At 42.3% G+C, this 19,975-nt stretch overlaps 1 protein-coding gene across 12 annotated transcripts in view; it reads left to right on the top strand.

The window, feature by feature from the left end:
- The window catches only part of TRERF1 (transcriptional regulating factor 1), a 103,037-nt gene that overhangs the window by 74,336 nt on the left and 8,726 nt on the right, over positions 1–19,975 (top strand). For 10 of the 12 annotated variants that reach the window (XM_040697388.2, XM_015283852.4, XM_015283849.4 and 7 more), the window contains 9 exons: positions 3,826–5,456; positions 6,044–6,090; positions 6,802–6,952; positions 7,884–8,132; positions 11,489–11,858; positions 13,944–14,004; positions 14,759–14,898; positions 15,589–15,692; positions 16,868–16,943. In XM_040697388.2, the coding sequence (XP_040553322.1) occupies positions 4,086–5,456; positions 6,044–6,090; positions 6,802–6,952; positions 7,884–8,132; positions 11,489–11,858; positions 13,944–14,004; positions 14,759–14,898; positions 15,589–15,692; positions 16,868–16,943 (2,569 nt within the window). In that variant the 5' untranslated portion in view covers positions 3,826–4,085. The remainder of the gene's footprint in view (positions 1–3,825; positions 5,457–6,043; positions 6,091–6,801; positions 6,953–7,883; positions 8,133–11,488; positions 11,859–13,943; positions 14,005–14,758; positions 14,899–15,588; positions 15,693–16,867; positions 16,944–19,975) is intronic. The other 2 variants (XM_040697391.2, XM_015283853.4) reach the window with 1 other exon arrangement.

Genomic DNA, 19,975 nt, shown 5'->3' with positions numbered 1-19,975 from the left:
GAAATTCTTTGGTAGTTTGACAAAAACTGCCACCAAATCTTCAGCCCTGGATATGAGGAGATCAGGCTTAAGGCTGCTCAGGAAACTAGCTGGTAAGGTCCCCTGTGAAACTGTTTTTGAAGGCATTGGGGTCCATCAATGATAGTCAGTTTTTAAGCACAACCGCTTTAGAATAGAGGAGAAGATCATTCCAAAGTGTTGGAAGCCATGCAGGCAGGGTAGAAGATTGGCTTGGCTGAGCAAAAATCTCCTAGAGCTTGGGCAGCAAGGAAAGTGTATGGCCTCTGGAAGTGAGGTCGGGCAAGGTGGGAGTGCTGTAGAGATGCTTTTCATCATTGTAGGGAGGAAGTTTGTGCACACAAAACTCAGTTACAGTTGAAGGTGGCCAGTACTGTGGGAAGCAAGAAAAATGGCTTTTTGAAATATGTTAACAGATAAAGTTCCTGTTTAATGAACATAATCTCCGTTTATGACAAGGTTACCCACCTTGTTGACAAGGGAAACCAGTTGATGTAATGTTTTTGAATTTTATCAAAGCATTTGATACCGTTTCTCACAGTATCCTTCTGGACAAAATGTCTAGCTACAGCTTGTCAAATACATAATGTGATGGGTGCGCAATTGGTTGAAGTGTTGGCCACAAGAGGTTACAGTAGTGTCAGATTGGTGGTCTGTCATTAATGGGGTTCCTCAGGGCTCCATTCTGGGACCACTTCTCTTCAGTGTTTTCGTCAGTGACTTGAATGCAGGAGTTGAATGCTAAGCACATTTGGAGATGACACTAAACTGGGAGAGGCTGCTGACTCCCTCAAGAGCAGAGAGGCCTTGCAGAGAGATCTTAACAAATCAGAGGGCTGGACAATCACCAACCGCATGAAGTTACCAAGAGCAGTGCTGGATTCTGTACCAGGGATGGAGCAGCCCTGGGTATATGAGCAGAGTAGGAAATGAGAGGCTGGAGAGCAGCCCAACAGGAAGGGATCTGGGGGGTTCTGGTTAACAAGTTGAATGTGAGCCAACAGTGTGCCCTGGCAGTCCAAAGGGCCAACTGTGCCCTGGGGTGCCCCAGGCCCAGCACTGCCACTCTGTGAGGGGAGGAGTTCTCCCGCTGTGCAGCCTCACCTCCTGCACTGGGTGCATTTTGGTTGGTACAATATAAGGAAGACATAAAGCTATTAGAGAGTGTCCAAAGGAGAGGGCTACCAAGATGGTGAAGAATCCAGAGGGCAAGGTGTATGAGGAATGGCTGAGGTCCCTGGGTTTGCTCAGCCCAGAGCAGAGGAGCTGAGGGGAGGCCTCATGGCGGCTGCAGCTCCTCACGGGGAGCGGAGGGGCAGCGCTGAGCTCTGCTCTGTGTGACAGTGACAGGGCCCGAGGGAACGGCATGGAGCTGTGCCAGGGGAGGGGCAGCTGGGGGTTAGGGACAGGGTCTGCACCAGAGCGGGGTGGGCATGGCACAGGCTGCCTAGGACAGTGGACACAGTTCTGAGCTGCCAGAGTTCAAGGAATGTTTGGACAATGCTCTCAGACTTGATTTCTGGGTGTTCCTTTGTGGAGTCAGGAGTTAGACATGGTGATCCTTGTGGGTCCCTTCCAGCTCAGGATATTTTATGACTCTATGAAATCATGTCATTTTCTGCCTTTGGAGTAAGTGCTTCTATTGTCCAACTCCTGAAAGTCTTTTTTCTGGTCTTTTAATTGACTCCTGGAGATGTCTGTTCAATTCACTGGTTTGTGTCAGTATTAGTTCTTGTCCTTTGGCTAATACTTCTCACTTCAAGCAAACTTAAAAGAGCAGAGGCAGAACCAAAAGAAGTCATTTATTGTAAATTGTAATGTTATCAGTAAATGGAAATAGGACATACTTCCTCTGGAAAAGGTAGGTAGACAGATCCATTCGTGCCCTGTTCTTATGGAAAGATGTTCAGAGCTCAGTTGAGCTTTCTGAACTTGGCAGGCATGAAAGGAGATGCATATTCTTTTGTAGCATACCCCTCTTCCTGCATAAGTTGATGGCCTTTGAGTGTGAAATACCACACGGTGTTTATTTTTATGCCCTTTGAATGCTTTTGCAGGCTTTGTTTAATTTCTCCTCCTAACTTTTAACAGGAAGTCTTTGAAGTTGGGTTGTGGCTAAAAAATCTTCTTGGCAACCTGACCATTGACTCTCTTGGAAGGGAGTGTGTTCAGAGAAAATAGGAAGCAATGTATATTTCTGAAAGGGGAAATGAGCTTGCAGTTATTCTCTGCCATCATCTGTTATGTGAAAAAGTTACATGCTAGTGACTGCTTACATGAAAACTATGTATGCAATGAAAGCCTTCTTCATTGGGAGCTATGGTTTTCTCTCTTACATTGTGCTAGAACAGAAATGTTTTTTTGTGTGTGTGTTTGCCCACAGCTAAATATTAGCCTTATTTACTGTTGCTAGTGCAGATCTTGTTAATATACATCTGGCAATTGTTAAAATTTTCTTCATCAGTGACCTCACATTTATTCATCCAGGTCAAGGATTCTCTTGAGTTTAAAAAGGTAAAGACATCAGTACAAAGGAGCCCATGATGCAAAGTATTACGTTTAGAAAGCCAGAAGTGAAAGGGGCAGAGTTAAGGTTGTCTATTTTTTTTTTTTTTTCTCTTCTTAAAGTTCAGAATAATATTTTGCATTGAAACATACTCGTGTGTGTGTAGGCCTCTGCCTCTGTGCATGTGTGCATAATGTTAGACAATGTGATCACTTCCTACCATAAAATAGAGAAACAACCTTGTAATATGCCTATATTTTTTGTTGTTTCATTCATTGAAAGCAGTACAAGCATCTTTAAAATGTTGCTTTGAATTGCAGTTTATATGGTAAGAATAATAAATGGTTGCAGTTACTGTAAATTAGTCTGTTAAAATATTGCAAACTGAAGAAGGGTGAGAGAGGAGAGCAGAAGTTGGAAATCAGCATCCCTGGTGTAAGATGAGTGACTTAACAGATTTCTGTTGATTCTGTGATTTCCAAGGACCTATTTGGTTTTTAGCATTGATCAGATTCCAAATAGAAAAGAAAGCCAAATAAATCTACAAGCACAGATGCATTTGAGTATCTATGCTTGTGATTTTTGGTTGAAATTTGGGTTTTTGGCTGGTTGGTTGGTTGGTTGGTTGGTTGGTTTTGTTACAGCAGTGAACATTAGTCTTGCTTCTTATTCCTCAGTGACAGTGTATTTTTATACCACTAGGACATGTTGTAGGCACCCGGGAAGTTGTGAGAACCTCTGCAGTTCTGTGTGCAAATTCTGGGCAGCAATTCCCTTTTTTGTTTGTACTTTTAGGTGTTGGTCCTTTACAGGTACTGGTAATCTGAGTACTGTCAACTTGGTTTAAAGCCCTGGCTTTTGTTTTATTTGCCTTTTCAGGCCTTTGTGGAGGTATCTGTTATTATTTTATGTTATAAAATGAGTGTTTTGCTTCTGACAACTAGCAACATTAGAAAAGGTGGTTTGGCTTGATAGTAAGCTGTCTGAAGCTAGTCAAAAGAGAGCAATATGTGACCAGCTATAACTGCTTGAATGTACATATACATCAGGTGAAAAAAATGCTCAGTTTTGAAGAATGGGACTTTCTGGATCTGGCAGAATGATTTTATGTGAGAACTAGATACGAAGCAGGACAGTGGGATGAGATGAAGTAACCTAACTGCACTGGAGTAGCCCAGCTACTACAATTTTGCACATGATTATGCATTTTGAACTAGGAGGTTTTGGTTTCCTTTAAGACAATAACAGCAACGCTTTATGTAGAAGGCCAGCACTTACTCTTTCTTTCTCTTACTCCGTAGATGCCTGGCACACTGAACCTATTAGCGTAAGATTTGCGCTGCAGTCCATTTTTTGAAGATGTGAAGCAACATTGAGTCTGATTGGAATTACTGACAGACTGGAGGAAATCTTAGTCCTTCTGTTGCACACGCACATGCTGAATTATAAGTAATCCTAGCTTCTCTTCCCGCCCCTCCCTCTCCCTCACTCAGCTATCTCAGGGTTCATAGAGATTTCAATGGTTCGCGTGCCTGTAAGATTGGAACGGAAGTGACCAAAAATGGGGGACCAGCAATTGTATAAAACTAACCATACTGCCAACAGCAATGAGAACTTATACTACCAACACCAAATGAACTCCCTTCCATCTCTAAATCACAGTTATGGGACATCTGTTATAGATGCTCCCCAGGCGTCCCCTCTCTCCCCCCAGTTTCCCCAAGATTCAAGAGATAGTATAGCTTTGCCTGTAGGTTCAAAAAGTCTTGGATCAATGGATACACTTAGACAAACATGGACGCATTCTGGCTCAGGAAACCACATCCCAGTGCGGAACAATTTGAGTAATCAAAGCTCAATGTGGAGCCCCCTTGGGCAGGGGGAATCTCACGATGGATACCAATATTCTTATTCTCAACCCAGCGAAAATCGATCACAAAAAATTACCAGTGGGGTCCTGCATAAATTGGACTCTTTTACACAAGTATTTGCTAACCAAAATCTGAGAATTCAAGTCAACAACATGGCTCAGGTTTTACACACTGAGACTTCAATGGCGGATAATTCTGGTGACAGTGCGCTCAGGCAGCTGCTGTCCCAGAAGCCAGCAGTTGAGCAACAGCCTGTAACTTCCAGCGTACAAAGATATCAACCAGTGCCACAGCAGACACACCAGAATTTTGCAAGCACACAGCAAAAGCAACAAATGCAAGTCATGCAGCACCAACAGTTGTACTATGACTACCAGCAGCATTTGTCACAAATGCAGATTCATTCTGCGTTTCAGCAAGGACAGACGCACGTTCAACAAATGCAGTCCCAGCAGCTCTTACCGCAACAGATGCAGCACTTGCAGCAGACTCAGTACTATGCTCAGCCGCAGCAGGGACATCAGCGACTCTCAATACATGAGATCCAACAGCAGCAGCAACAGCCAACTCGGCAGCAGCAGCAGAGGCAGTGTCCGATGCAAATAGCTCAGTATTACCAAACGCAACCTGTCATGCAGCTACAGCAACAACAGCAGCAAATGCAACTGCAGCTTCCTCCGTATCACAGGGAACCCGATCCAAAGACTGTGCATGAACCCCACCAGTACCCCCAGGATCCGAGTCATCCTGTGCAGCTCATCCAGTTGGGAGCGGCGCCTCCGTATTGCTACCAGGATCCCCACGAACAGTACAGGCATTTGTACCCCCAGGGTTTGCTGCAGCAGCACGACCAGCAGAAGCAATACACAAGTGAGGGTAGAGCTCCATCTCTGAACTCCCACGTCGGCCTCACTCCACCGGGGACAGCAGAGGATCCTGCGCGGTCGGAGGTCAATTCTGTGGGTAACAATGTACCTCATCGAACTCTTTTGCCACCCTCAGGAGCACATCTGAACAACAAAAGCTCTCAGCAGGACTCTCCTGGCCCTGGGTGGCCTCAGGTAGGTGACATTTTGCATCCCTGCTCCAACTTGTTTAGTGGAAAAGCAGCCAGGTATGGAAATGAAATGCTATGGTTGAGCCGCGTCAAGATGCGTCAAGATATGAGCAGTGGGCATTGCTGGGATGTTTTGGGGAACTGTGTTAACAGAGTTCTACATCGCTGCTTTGGCTTTGGGCCAGATGGGCAGTAGCATGAAGCTGCTGCTGTGAGGCTACTGGTTCCCTTATGAGAGGGTTTGGGGAGCTCGGAGTCAAGGTGCTCCTGCTCATTTTTCAGCACTCAAATGCCTGAATGTGCATAAAGATTTAGCTCCTTGTTTCCAAAAGTAATACTGCCGCGGCAGAGGGAAACCTTTGAACAGGAGGTGAGTGTAAGAAAGCTTGCATCAGCTGTGCTCATGGAGGCACTGATTTGCTGGATAAATGTAAGGCTCTCAATTCAGAGGCATGCAGTATTGCAGTAAGTAGAAGCATATGCAAAATGCAAGAATAAAGCTGTGAGAACCTTCATTTATATATCAGTATTTCCTGAAAAATTCTTTTTGCTTTTTTTCCCCTCTTTTCCCCTCTCTTCCTATAATGGCAGGTGCAATTGTCAGATGGCAGACTGCAACCACTGTCCCCAGAACAAAGGTATTATATTTTTTTTGTGTTTTTGGTTTAAATGTAAGAAATACAAAGGAGTAAACTGCAGTTTAAAGAGAGAGGAATGCACTCTATGAAGATCATAGAAGTTTCTTTCCTAGAAATATCTTTATTTTGGTTCTTTGTGGCTATAAGCTTGTGTGATTTCCATTCCCCGTCCCTCCATAATAAAATCAAATGCTTTGTCTTTGCCCACAAAAAGTAAACCAAACCAAACCAAAAAAGGAACAGTCTGTGCTCAACACTGCATTTTTAAGAGTAGGGATGATGATGCATGGTTTGCAGTTGCACTTCAGCAGCAGAGACCTTCTGGTTTTTTTTAAGATTTTACCCTTACAGGGCTGAGGTGTCTTCCAGCACCATTGTCTGTCCTGTGTAGGGACATTACATCCAAATGTCTGGGATATGAAGGTCTGTCACAGCAATTCTCCTGGATTTATCCATAGCAAGGGGCACATTTTGACACGTGTGTTCTACTCAAAACTTTCCTTCTCCCTATCTTGGGAGCAACTGATCTAGGCTATCACACGTGTATTCTAGAACATTCACCCAGTGCTTACCTGTGACTTCATAAGGTTGTAGCTGTAAAACTTTATTGACTTCCTTGACAAAAAAAATCTTCCTCTGCAATGAAAGGAACATGCCAAACTGATGTCTCTTCTTCTGTTCCATGCTAAAAAAAATTTCAAATAACAATAGTGGCCCAAACAGAGAAACACTTCCTGAGAGAGCTGACGGGAAGAACAAGCTAACGTGTTCAGTATGCTTGAAGGAATTTAAGAGTTTGCCTGCTCTGAATGGTCACATGAGGTCTCATGGAGGAGTGAGAACATCTCCTAACTTCAAACAGGTAGCAGTTTATTTTACCTCGGTATTTGATTCTCTTCTCTCCATGTTGATGTTTGCTTGCTTTGCCACGCTTTGCTTTGCTATCATACCTGTTCTCCTCTGCACTGTTTTATGTCACACCCCGTTTATGTAGAAGCACACATAATTCTGATGATTTACAGTCTCACCTAAAAGTGAGAGATGGTGGAGGACAGAACAACGTTTGTGCCTCTTTATGTCTCTGCACATTACAAAAACACTCTACAAAATCATGGCACAAGCTTCTGAATTTTTTCCCCTCATGTTTGTTTATTATATCAGAAATATCAGGAACATCAAGTCTTCCTTATTTTCGTTTGGACTACTTAGATGACTAAGGAATGTTTATTGGAAGCATTCCCAGGCTTTAACTGAAGGAGCAGGATTGTTGAATCTTTGACAGCTTCCTTCTCCTTCCAAAGTGTTGTAGTTCTGTAGGTATCAACAAATACCAAATGCAAACTGTGGGTTTGAATTGTTCTGAATAAAGACAACTTGCCCCATCAATCAGTTTTTCAGTGTCCTGATATTTGAAAAATTCTCTCTTGATGGGGGAGTACTACAGAAAGCCAAAGAGCTACCAGGGTTGCACCATGTCTTTTTTGTTCTACGTGAGCGATGGGGAATTCTGCCTTTATAGTGTTAAAAGAAGGGCATGTGTTTATTGCCCCTTCTGCAAGTGATCCTGTAAAGATGCTTAATGTGATTATTTGTCACTGAGGCTAAATCCTATATAGGAGTCAAGTAATCTGTCAACTTCCTTCAAGGCAAATACAGAGTCCAAGAAGCAAGGCTATTGTGTGTATTGTAACCCTGGCCTCTTCTTCTCAGCCACAGTGCATACACTGTATAGTGTATCAATCCAGAAGCGGCCCTCCCTCACTTGGGCTGAAAGCCTTTAATTGTCTGTACAGGATGAAGGAGAGAAACCACCACAGCAGCCGCTGCCTAAAGAGGTGGATAGCCTCGCGCCCATCGTCATGCCAGTGTCTGTCCCTGTAAAGCTTCTGTCACCCGAACCCAGCACGCAGCCCTCTGCCAGCACTACCACAGTCAAAGACAAGCCTGCCAACTCTATGTCAGATGATGAGATGCCCGTTCTCGTGAAGATGACTTTCTCTCCACCGTGCAGTCCAAAAGTGGCCAACCCCTGCTCATCCTCTGTGAGTGCTGCGTTTCTTGCCGCTAAGTCTGCTGTGTCTGTTCAATCCCTTTGCTTATAGTGCTGCAGTGTTCTAAAATGTCCGTATTCTGGAACATTTTCTAGAATCTTAATGATGCCTAATGAGCAAAAAGGGTGGTGGCATCATATCATTTCTTCTTCAGACCTTTGAAAATATTAATTTTCTCTTTACTGAGGAATTGAGACTTCAGCTGAAAACAAGCCGTTCGAAATTGGAATGTGATATTCTTTTATCCCACTACAACAAAGGGATTTAGTATCTTTTTACTGGTTTTGTTTTTCCTTTTCAGGCTGCTTTGTTTTTATGTTATTGCTTAAATTCAGCAGTTTCATTTCTTCCTGTTTTTTAAATCAGATATATGTGCTTCTCATTTCAGCTGTAAATAGGAAAGCAGTGTGCAGTACTTAATGTGTACTCTGAGCCAGTATGAACCTTGCCGACTGACTTTTACAATGAAGTCATTTTTCCCTTTCTGTCTGCATGCATTAGATCTAAGGGTTAATCACTGGGAATTCTGACATAGGAAAAATAGTCATGCTTACTGCTTTCGTGTCACTTATAAAGCTGAAATTGTCAGGCAGCACAAGGAACTGATGAGCCCTTGAATGAGATGTGAGAATGCTCTTTATTGTTTTCCTGAAGAGTCCTGAAGCAAGCGGTATTGTGTATTTCCTATTCCAGCACAGGAACAGATGCTGCTCGTTTCTTTGAATTCGTACTTGCAGACTATGTCATGAGAAGGGATTACTGAGGAGTATAAGTAGTCTGCAGTATTATCTCTATGATGTAGAGACATGCTCTGGTGAATTCTTTTTTCCTCCTCCTCATGAATGTGGTGTCAAGACGAGGCAACAACATGTACAGTTGTGGGTAGCTCTTTATAGTATTTGTGTATTTATCACCCTCTCCTGACCCTTCATTTGGACATAGACACTAATTTAAATACACAGAAAATCTTTTATCCATTTAGATGGAGGTTTTACGCATTAATTTCCATTCTATTGTGGAAGCCAGCATGTCACAGTACTTAGCTTGTAACTCGGCAGTACGGCTTCACATTACTATTTCTAGTTTCTGGAGAGGAAAGGGACAGTCTTCTCTGAATTCGTGAGCTCTGAGTGGGAGATTTTTAGAGACACCAGAGTAGGTGGCTTAGGCTTGTGTATTTCTGCAACATTTCTAAAGTGACTCTGATTAAATCTACCAGTGTCTGGCTAAATGTGCATTCATTCACTCAAAATTACGCTTGCAAGCCTTTGTCATTGCCCAAGCAAACTAAATTCACAGAGTTTCCTTTCTAGATCCTATCTTTTATATAAGCAATAGCACTGGGAATATTCAAAGATCAAAAGACCTACCGTTCCCTTTTCTTCTGTAAAGGAATTGTGCTATTGGATGCTCTCCTTTTTTTTTATACTAAAGGAAAGGAGCTGTGTTGTATTTCATAGAATCATAGAATTGCTAAGGTTGGAAAAGACCCACAGGATCATCCAGTCCAACCATTCGCCCTCCACCAATGGTTCTCACTAAACCATGTCCCTCTACACAGCATCCAAACGCTCTTTGAACACCACCAGGCTCGGTGACTCCACCACCTCACTGGGCAGCCCATTCCAATGCCTGACCACCATTTGTAATATGCTTTGAGCTGTCCAGAAAAGTCTTCACAAATTGATGCAATCAGTGAAAATCAAATAGCAAAAGGAAGTAAATATTCAGCAGGAGTATAGGATGGTGAGGTGATAGGTTCAGTCCAGTGAGGACTGCATTTGTCAATGCTGGGCAGCAGAGCCCAGGTAGATGCATAAAATCTTGAATAATGCATCTTTAATGCACCAGTTCCTGGAGCTTCAGAAAAGTATTGGCGTGATTCTGCGTTGAAAGCCTGTGAACATCCATATCTCTTTTAGTACTCAGCGCTAGTTTGTATTTGTTGTTGTTCTCCTAAGTTTAGGAGTTTTCCCCCTTGACCTCTGTTGAACACTGAATGTTTACCATGATGATGGGCTGTGTCTCTGGCTAGAGGTGACCCTCACCCTCTCACTGTTCTGAATGCTCATTATCTACAAAAACAGCTATTTTTTTTCCTACAAAAGGAAGAATCTTCTGAAACTTAACTTTTGGAGAGCAAAAATGTCAACAGCTGCTGGAGAGGATACAGCCATGATCTAACAGAGAGGACAGGACCTCTGTAATCAAAAACATTTCCACAAGCTGGAATGCATTAACATAAGGGATAAAGGGTGACAGTGCTAATGCTCCTCTAACATGAGTTTTATTGGGCGAATGTGATTCTCGGGAACCACCCATGGTGTAAAGATATACGTTGTCTAGACATGCATTGTAGTAATTTACTTTTATATAGTAATAGTACTTATAAATGATGCAGACATTCTGGACTAATTCATCTGAAGTATCTGTCAAAAATTTCCTTCTGCTTTGGAAGTTAATCCTCAGTAAGATCTACAGCCTGAACACCTGGAAGTAGTGTACTTACTGCTGTGTTCACCTTCCAGCTTCTGTCCAGTTTTAAAGTATACCCTGTAAACCTTTTTTTCTTGCTCGCCCTCAGGAAATCCAGATTTGAGGATTCACAATTTCTGTACCTTTTACTTTCTATGATTTTGGGGTATTCAGTGTTAAATGATTTTTAACATTCAAATTCTACAGCATTAGAGCGCCTTAATTTCCCAAATGAGTGTCTGCTACCCTTTTTTCCTCCAGGAAAAGAGGAGAGAGTTAAGTTTCGGATGTGTTGCAGCTGGACTGTACTCAAACTGATGGGAATGCAGTGATAAGAGCCGAATAATTTGAATTTATTACATTTTTTTTCTTTCCCTGCTGCTGAGTGCTGCAGTAATTTCACTGAGCTCATACGTCCTTCCCAGTCTAACAAAATAAATGCACTGGAAAACATCTTATATAAAGTGGGACTAGCTAGGGAAGCAACTTCCAGTAGCCTATATGTGTTCAGTGCAAACAGAAAGTACTTGTGCTGCGGTTGAGCTAAAGGATTGCAGCTCTGGGAGGGCTGTTCTTTGCACCTTCAAAAGCTATAGCAAGTCCAATGCTTGAGGCTCAGCCCTGCCTTGACCCAGGGGGATCCATGTGGGAGGGGAAGGCAGTTCTTCCTGACTTTCCTCTCTCCCCTGTGGCTTCTGGGTAGGACCAGCTTCTGTACTGACCAGGGTTATTGTGGCAGCACCCAAATAACTGCCCGCTGGCAGCAGCTTTACTGTGGCTGTAATATATGCCCTAGGCTGTAGGGGATTATGTGCAATGCAAACCACATGTAAGCATAGCTAAGTATTAAAGTTCTGTATGTTTTCATTTAGGAAATTAGCAAAAAACCTCATCCAAATGCTGCAAAATTGGAAGAAAACTTCAAACCATTACCAGACAAGAAGAAGTATCGGCACAGACCTGAACCTCTCTTCATACCTCCTCCTTCCTTCAACTTCAGCACGTCCCACTCTGGTGCCATGCTGTACCAGAGCCAGCTTCGCTCTCCCCGTGTCCTTGGAGACCATTTGCTGGACCGAACACACGAGCTCCCCCCCTACACTCCACCGCCAATGCTTAGTCCTGTTCGGCATGGATCTGGTCTCTTCAGTAGTGTTATCACATCATCTCATAGCACCGCGCACACTCAGCTGCCGCTCACTCCACTGACACCAACTCCACGGGTGCTCCTCTGTCGGTCCAGTAAGTGTTATGTTCGGAGTGTGGCAGTTACGTAGTGAATACTGCTGTGCTCTTTTCTAGTGTTACCTCACTGAGGATTATACATGTACACGTGTGCATGGCTCATTATGTTACAATGCCATAAAAATCCATCTTTGTTTGTTTGTCCTGCTTTGGATTTTGTAGAGTTGGCATTGAAAGCATAAAATGAGTGGATAAGCCAAACCAGTGAATAAAGGTATGATTTTTCAATGGGGTTTGCCTCTGTAAGGACTGCATACAAACCTTTTCCTTCTGAAGTGGAAGGAAAATGTTTGCTTTGAGACACAGGAGTAATTTTCTGATTTTGTTCAATGCTTCACAAGAAGGGGTACCTAATCATACCTGATCATGGTAGTAGAAACCTGTGCAAGTTAAGATGTTTCTGATACCTATAGCAGTGTAGACTATTTCTATATCTAAATATTGAGAAAGGGTCATTTTTCCATAATAGAACAGAAGAATTTTCCCAGTAGAAAGAAAGTAGTGGCTACACTCTGAGTCTCTTCAGACATGGTCACCAGACAATTGTATATTTTATCATAACAATGCCTTAGAGCTCCCATTGCCATTCTCTCAATTCATTTTTAGCTTTGTAAAATGAGCCAGTTACTAGAATGAAAACTCAAGAAGCAAGTTAAAAGCCCTACTCACCAGACCACCACCTCTGTCTTGTAATCCAGAAAAAGTGAAGCTCGTGTCATTTTTCTTGCTCTCCTCTTGGAAACTGATATCTGTCCTGTCATCAGAACCGCTGACTTTAGAGTCAGCAACAGCCATGTGGCAAACTCTTATAACTAGTTCTGATTTGGTTTTAGCCCCGTTTTCCTTTCTGTGGTGCAGAACTGCACCAATGCTTGACAAATGACAAAAAGGCATGAACTACCTATGCTGGGTAGCTTTTTCTTGGAGAGACCAAGGGTAAATGCCATAGCCTTATGTCATGCCCTGGGGAAGGCATAGATTCTGAGCTATGTTAGCCTCACAGATTTGTCTTAAAATCTCCTTCCTTCCTGCCTGCCTACTCTTTTTTGGAGCTATTTAGAAATTGGGATTGGCTATCTTCTCTTTCAGGAAGGTGGTCTGTGCGCAAATCTTTTCTGTTCTTTTAATGTCATTAAAATATAGTTGTTTCCTAAAAAAAAACTGAAGCCAAGTGGAAACTCCTGACTGCACGGTTGGTTTTTTGGGGGGTTAGTAGGAGCGGAGGTGGAGGATACATTTTGATGCAAAATTTTTTACAGAACTATTTATTTTCACAAAAGACATTGTTGGTGTTTTAGTGAAAGGATGTTCTCAGAATACTAAGTGTTGGTACCTCTTACTTGCAGAGGTTATAGTTTTGAGTCAAGCAGGATGAAATCATAGGTTACAGAGAGAGAATTACAGCAAAAACCTTTTTGTCTGTGGCAAACCAGTCCAGCAATGCTGTAGCAGTTACTGAAGGTATAACAAAGTTGTAACATTGATGGATACTGTCAGAGGCAGGGGTGAGGCATTGCAAAGAGGCCTTACAGAGTTACAGTTGCATAGCCATGTAAACTTACAGCATACTGACAGAAAACTACCTCTTTTCAGATAGAAACAGGAAAAAAGAACTAAAGTTATGTTTCAAAGAGAAGTGTATGTTGCTGATTTCTGTATATGCAATTACAGGTCCAAATACCAAAATAAGGATTGCTTTAAGGTACCTAAAATATTGCGTGTGTTCCTTTGCATTCAGCTGTTTTACTGCCCTGACTAATGCAGAGCACAGAAAACTTTTAGTTGTTATTGATGCTATGACCTTTAAAGTGAGCTTGTTTTAACCTCCCGGCTGTTTCTTAATCCTATGTATTGTGCCTGATTGCTCTTTTACATGAGAAATATACCTGATTATGCATGAACAAGATGATTTTGAGCCAAACATATCTCAGGTGCTGCTGGCTGTCTCAGATGTACCCTGATGTCTGATTTCTGCAGGATGTTAATAGCAATGTGGTAACATAGCCTGGGAGGAGGAGCATCAGCAGGGATACAGTTGTTACCAAAATACTTTGTAAACTCGGGGATTCTTTTCTGTTTCAGGTAGCATTGATGGAAGTGTAATTCCAGTGACGCCTGGGCCTGGTGAACAGACTGTTGAACCGTAAGAAAAACAATATTTCTTTTGTCTTTGCTTCTGTAGACTAGCTTCAGCCTAGGATTTGTGCATAAAATATTTTGGACCAAGCGAGTGGTGTTCAGCTGCCTGAAACAGTGTTGGACTGGATGTGTTTAAGGGTACTGCTGCATGGTGGAGCAGTGCTTGTGGGAGATAAGGATGTCCTGGTTCTAAAATGCTAGGAGAGGCTTAGTTGGAGCTGCTGAAGGCAGAAAACTCTTGGTAATGTCCGAGGAAAGGGCCACAAAAACATGTGCTGCTCCACTACTTTTGCCTTTACATATACGTTGCCCCTGGTGCTTTGGAGGGAGATGTTGTCTGGTGGGTTCCTCGGGGCAGTCTGCAAACAAGGTTGCCCTCCTGGCAGTCTTTCTGCTCTTTACCACAGAGTCATTCTGTGGAACAGAAAGTTAGGGTTTCCCACATCTAGCCTTTTTGCTAGGCAGTACGTGCATACGCTCACTCAGCTTATCTTTAAGATAACCTGACGATGTCTTGAGATAGTTGAAATCATGCATTGAAATTTTAGTTTCCTCCCAAGAGATCAGTTCTCTCTAATACTCAAAATACTTATCCTATTGAGAGTAAAGCATTTCATAAAGCAGTCTGACACAATTTCCTGCCACAATTTCCAATATAATAAAAGTTTTTTTGGGAACAAAGTGAACACTAACGCAACTTCTGTTTTTTTTCTGCACATTGCATAGTTGAATACCTATTTGTTTGTTTGTTATTACAGACGAATTAATATTGGGTCCAGGTTCCAGGCCGATATTCCTGAGCTTCAGGACAAACTGCTGATGGAGAAAGATGTGCACAAGGCTACTCTGGTTTGGAAACCGTGGCCCGAACTGGAGAACAAAGTCTTCCAACAAAGAGGTACAGTGACTTGCTGGTTTAGAAGCTCATGCATCACCTTGTGCCTACTGAAGAAATTTCTGTTGATTTTTCATTTGTATACTGTACAAAACAGTCAAGAGAGCATTAATTACTGAGAGCACAGAGCAAGCGACCAGAACTACATATTACAGATTCAGAGTAACGTAGGCCTTTAAAGTGAAGTGCGGATGAAGTATTCTCTGGTAGCCACCAGGCAAAGGTCATTGCTGAGGTTTTTGGGCAATGAACTACTTGATAAGGGCAGAGATCACAGATGAGAGGTGGCTCCTGGGTTTGTCCTGTGACCATAACATAAAATTTGATTGTCTTAATGACCCCTTCTAGACCTGAGCAGAGTTTGCTCCTGCTTTTAGCGCAGTACTTTCCTCCAACGACAGGTTGGAGTCGTCTTGGTGCAGGAACATCACTGACTATATCTGCCTGTGCAAGCCACTGCTCACAGCCAGGCCTCTGCCTCTAGCTCTGTAATACCCCATCACAGCCCAGGGGTGCACTCTGCAAATCCAGGCATATCCTTTCCTCAGAGAGTGATAGTTGCTGGGGAAGGAGAATATGAAAGCTGCTGCCCTGAACTACGTTGTCTGTGAGTGACATTGCAGGATCCTTGTCTCAGGTTGTTTAACTGACAGGTACTGTATTGACAATAACATGTGGACTTGTTTCTGACAGTGGAAGACCTCTTAAATATGAGCTGTTCCAGCGTGTTACCTGGTGGAGGAACTAACTCAGAATATGCTTTGCACTCTCTCTTTGAGGCAAAAGGAGATATTATGGTAAGATAAGCTGAAAAGGGAGAGATGCTCCTCTTTGCAGATAAGTTAGCATGCTTTATTAAATGGATTTAGATACGGTTATATAAAAAAAGAGATTTCTGATTGATTAGCAGTGATGCTTTAAACGTCCTGTAACATTTTTGGGGAATGGCTTTTCCCTTTTATTCTTTAATAAATTTAAATTTCAAAGCACTGCCTCTCTGAAGGCTTACTGTATATTTCAGATAGATAAGATTACTTAGTTTATAGCCTTGGGGCTTTGAATGTCTCCCAGTGCTTTCTCCAGACCTGATATTTCACAAGCTTTGTATTTGGTCACAGAGAACTTAGTCCTCTTTTAGCCCTTATGAAAACTCCTTTTTTTTGTAGCAGCAATCACATCTACTTATTTGTTCAGAACTGCGAGGTAATTGCATACAGTTCTCATATAAATAATGTATTTCAAATATTTGCATTAGCTTTGTGATGGGAACATTACTAACTAAGGCTAAACCTCCATTTTGCCCAGTGCTCAGGAAAGACAAGACCTTGCCCCAGCTTCTGGAAAGCCAATTTAAAACAAAACACAACAGAACACAGGGCTTGAATGAATCTGGCAAGATTGGCTGATAGATACAGTGCTCTTTAGCTCACATCTCAGTTTCTTCAGGCTCCATTGGGTGACTGTCAGAAACTGAAACTTACTGTATGGGTGTATGCATTGTCAGGGATAAAAACCAGGAATCCCCCAAATCATCTTCATTCCCAGTCGGAATTAGCATTAATTACTTTGGAGTCATTCTTAGCAGATGTTGACATAAGCAGATGTTCTAAAAAAAAAAGTTGCCAAATCAGCCGTTAAATATTAGTATTAATACTATCAAATTAAACACTATAATCGTGTTGGTTTGTGGCAAAGAGAAGGGAGAGAATTGCTGGAAGTTGATAATAGCCACATTTGTGCTAATTAAGGATAGACAAGTGTGCACTAGTTGCTCTCACATGGGCTACAGTGTTAGTGGGGTTTGGGATCATCTGCTGTGTGTTTCTTTTAATGACAAAAAAAAAAAAAACAGAAGACAAACAGATTTCATAATATGCTACCAAATAGACTTCTAAATACAAATGTATGCAGCAACTGACTGCATTTGCTAATTCTTTTTTTTTTTTTTTTTTCCCTCTGCTTATTCATTTAGGTTACTCTTGAGAAGCTGCTGTTGAGGAAGCCAGTGAGATTGAAGTGTCATCCTTTGGCAAATTACCACTATGCTGGTATGTTTCCTTGCAATCTCTGTATCTGCTCTGTATCCAGTCCAAGGCTGGCATCCCAGGCTGGTGTGTGGGATCCCGCTGCACTCTCTGCTGTCTGCTGCTGGGATGGCAGCCTCTAATAGAGGGTGATGTGGACAATGCTGAGTGGTACTTCCAGAGCCTTTTGTTTACAACTTTGGCGGTTTTGCCTGACTAATGATGTACAGAAACCCCGTATTCATGTTTCTATGTAGGGTCCTGCAGGTTTAAAACTGCCTTGGGTATTTATTTTTCTTTTAACTAAAATTTAATATGTTGATCTTCTTTTAAAATTTCTACTATTCATAGATCATTGTTTTACAAGCAGCGAGTTTTCCTACTCTGGTGTGGAAATGTCTGCTGCATTGCCTTTCTCTTCCAATGTGGTGGTGTGATCAGTGAATGTGATAATCATGAGCATCCACCAAAAGAGACAGCGCTGTAACTCTCCTGTGTCTTAGTGCTGAATGCAGAGCCTCTTTTTGCATGGATATAGCCTAAAAGAAAGAGGTTTGGAATGGTGTCAACTTTAACAAACACAGCGAAAATCTCATTTTGATTATGGAGCAGAAGTGCTCTGTGAAATACACGGAGTGATGTTATCATCACCTAAGCATAGCTCAAGATAGCAAATGTCCCTCCTCTGCAGAAGTCCACATTATTGCTCAAGGCTTTTGTAGTGCCTAACAGCTACTTTGACACATGGAATTTTTCGTAAGGGACATAAGACTTTATCTCCAGTTTGGGCTCTGGTGGAAATAAGCCAAGAATCTTCTGGTAGTCAGTCAGACAATCACAATATTCAGGGTGATATACTCATTTCCAGTTATACTCATTGTGTCACTTAAGTGTAGAATCAAGTTATTTGCTGACTGTAGCAGTTCGCTGCAGAGATTCTTAAGTAACAAAGACTCTTTTGTAATGAACTCCTGGCCAGGACCTGAGACAAGAACGGTAATGTGTCTGATGGCAGCTAATCACAAGGGTGAATGAAGGTGAAGATCAGATTTGATTCTTAGAGGAGGGAGATGCCTTGTGCCTTTGAAAACAATTCCATTGCAGTCCAGAGTATAGATACGGGGCTGGATGGAGGAGGACGTCAGCCAGGAGCTGTAACCAGGGTTCCTGGGGGTTCTTGTCTGAAGAGCTAACTCCAAAGCATATGTGAGGTGGTCCAGGGGAGGAAATCAGGGAGATGCTGAGAGATCCCAGCAGCCTCATCATCAGTGAGAGGTTCAATTAGCTCAGCAGATGAGAAATTTCTGCTTGTGTGGCAGAGGAGCAATAGCTTTCGCTGAAACAAATTCATGGTAGTTTTAATAAGTCTATTATTGTGATGCTGGGAGGAGCTAGGAAACATCATTTTATTTCATCTTTCACATGGGAAGATGCTAATGTTTGTACCTAGCACTGAGACCTGTGGACATTAGAGGAACTCTACTTAGGGAGGAAAAGAAATTGTCTGCATATTACAGCCCAACAAAATCTCAGCAGTGTGGATTTAAGCAACAGAAAATAACAAGACAAAGCATTACTTAATAATGCTCTTGAATGCAGCATGTGATTGCAGCTTACATTGACAGCTATGTTCTAGCACCGTGTAGCTCTTGAATTATAGTCTTTGTGGTTGATAAGCAGCCACTCGAGGCATATGGGAATTTCTCAAAATCTAATGTGTGAATACTTTAATATAACTTCAAGTGGTGTTTCTTTCAGTTAACTCTTTGGGCTTCCTGCTCTGTATTCAGAAGTAACAGCTATCAGGAACAGCCACAATTTAAGGTGGAGTAGACCACAATAGAGCGTTACAGTGAACTCCTGAGAATCAACTGATACCACAGACAGTAAATATCCCGACTCAGCATTGCCTTCAGACAAGGGAGCAAGCGATAGCTTGTCCTTGGAACCTGTTGGTTTGTGAGAGGAAGTTGTAAAACTTCAGACCTTTCTGTTCACCAAGAGGGTGGGGCATGTTGACTGAAGGTGCTTGGAAGAACACCCTAATCTCTTCATCCTAATCCTTTGCTGTCTGCTGGAGAAGAGAAGGCCCTGAGGAGACCCCATGGCAGCTTTCCTGAACTTAAAGGGAATTTATAAACAGGAGGGAGACCAACTGTTTTCTCTGTTTGATAGTTGTAGGATAAAGGGGAATGGTTTAAAACTGAAAGAGGGGAAATTTAGAGGAGATATTAGAAGGACGTTTTTTACTCATAGGGTGGTGATTCAGAGGAACAGGTTGCCCAGAGACGTTGTGGATGCACCATCCTTGGCCCCGGGTTGGATGGGGCCGTGGGCAGCCTTAGCTGGGGAGACAGCCCTGCCTATAACAGGGGGCTTGGAAGTGGATGAGTTTTAAGATCTCTTCCAACCCAAACCATCCTTCCATTCCATGATTCTATGATTTGTCTGGATGGTGTAGTAGGAGAGAGGGAGCATATGCTCAATACAGGAGGGGTGCTTGATTTGTTTTTCATTTAAGCAGTGGAATTTCTCAGGTCTCCTGCAGTAAGAATGGTGGGAAAGGTGGTCTCTGAATTAGTATGCTTCAGGCAGTCTGAAAACTTCTGATAGATGCTATAGTGTGTGGATCAGACCCAGCATATGCTGAATGTAATAGATTTGAGCTGCCTTTCAAGGGGAGCTCCCTGAGTGGAAGTGTAGTAAATCCTTAAAAGATATTTTTGTGTAATCAGAGCAAAAACAGTATTTTAATATGGCAGAAATGTATAATAAATGTTTAAGCCTAAAGATCATCTTTAAAATTTGATCTGTATTCCTAAGTCCAAAATTCTTTCTTGCTGCATTGCAGATTTCTCTATACACGTTCTGTATGTCTCCCTCAAGCTAACAAGAGCAAAAGCGGTTTCCCAGCAACCAGAGTTAAAAACAGCTTTTCTTCTGTTTCTTTTCCTAATGCAGGATTTATTCTATTAATTAGGTTACTTCCAATTAACCCTCATAATCTTGTAAGGGTCTTTGCTAATACCATAGCTACTGGGGAAAATCTGTAAGGC

Source organism: Gallus gallus, chromosome 3 (assembly GCF_016699485.2).
Source record: "Gallus gallus isolate bGalGal1 chromosome 3, bGalGal1.mat.broiler.GRCg7b, whole genome shotgun sequence".
NCBI lineage: Eukaryota > Metazoa > Chordata > Aves > Galliformes > Phasianidae > Gallus > Gallus gallus.
This window is presented reverse-complemented; position numbering and strand designations above follow the sequence as displayed.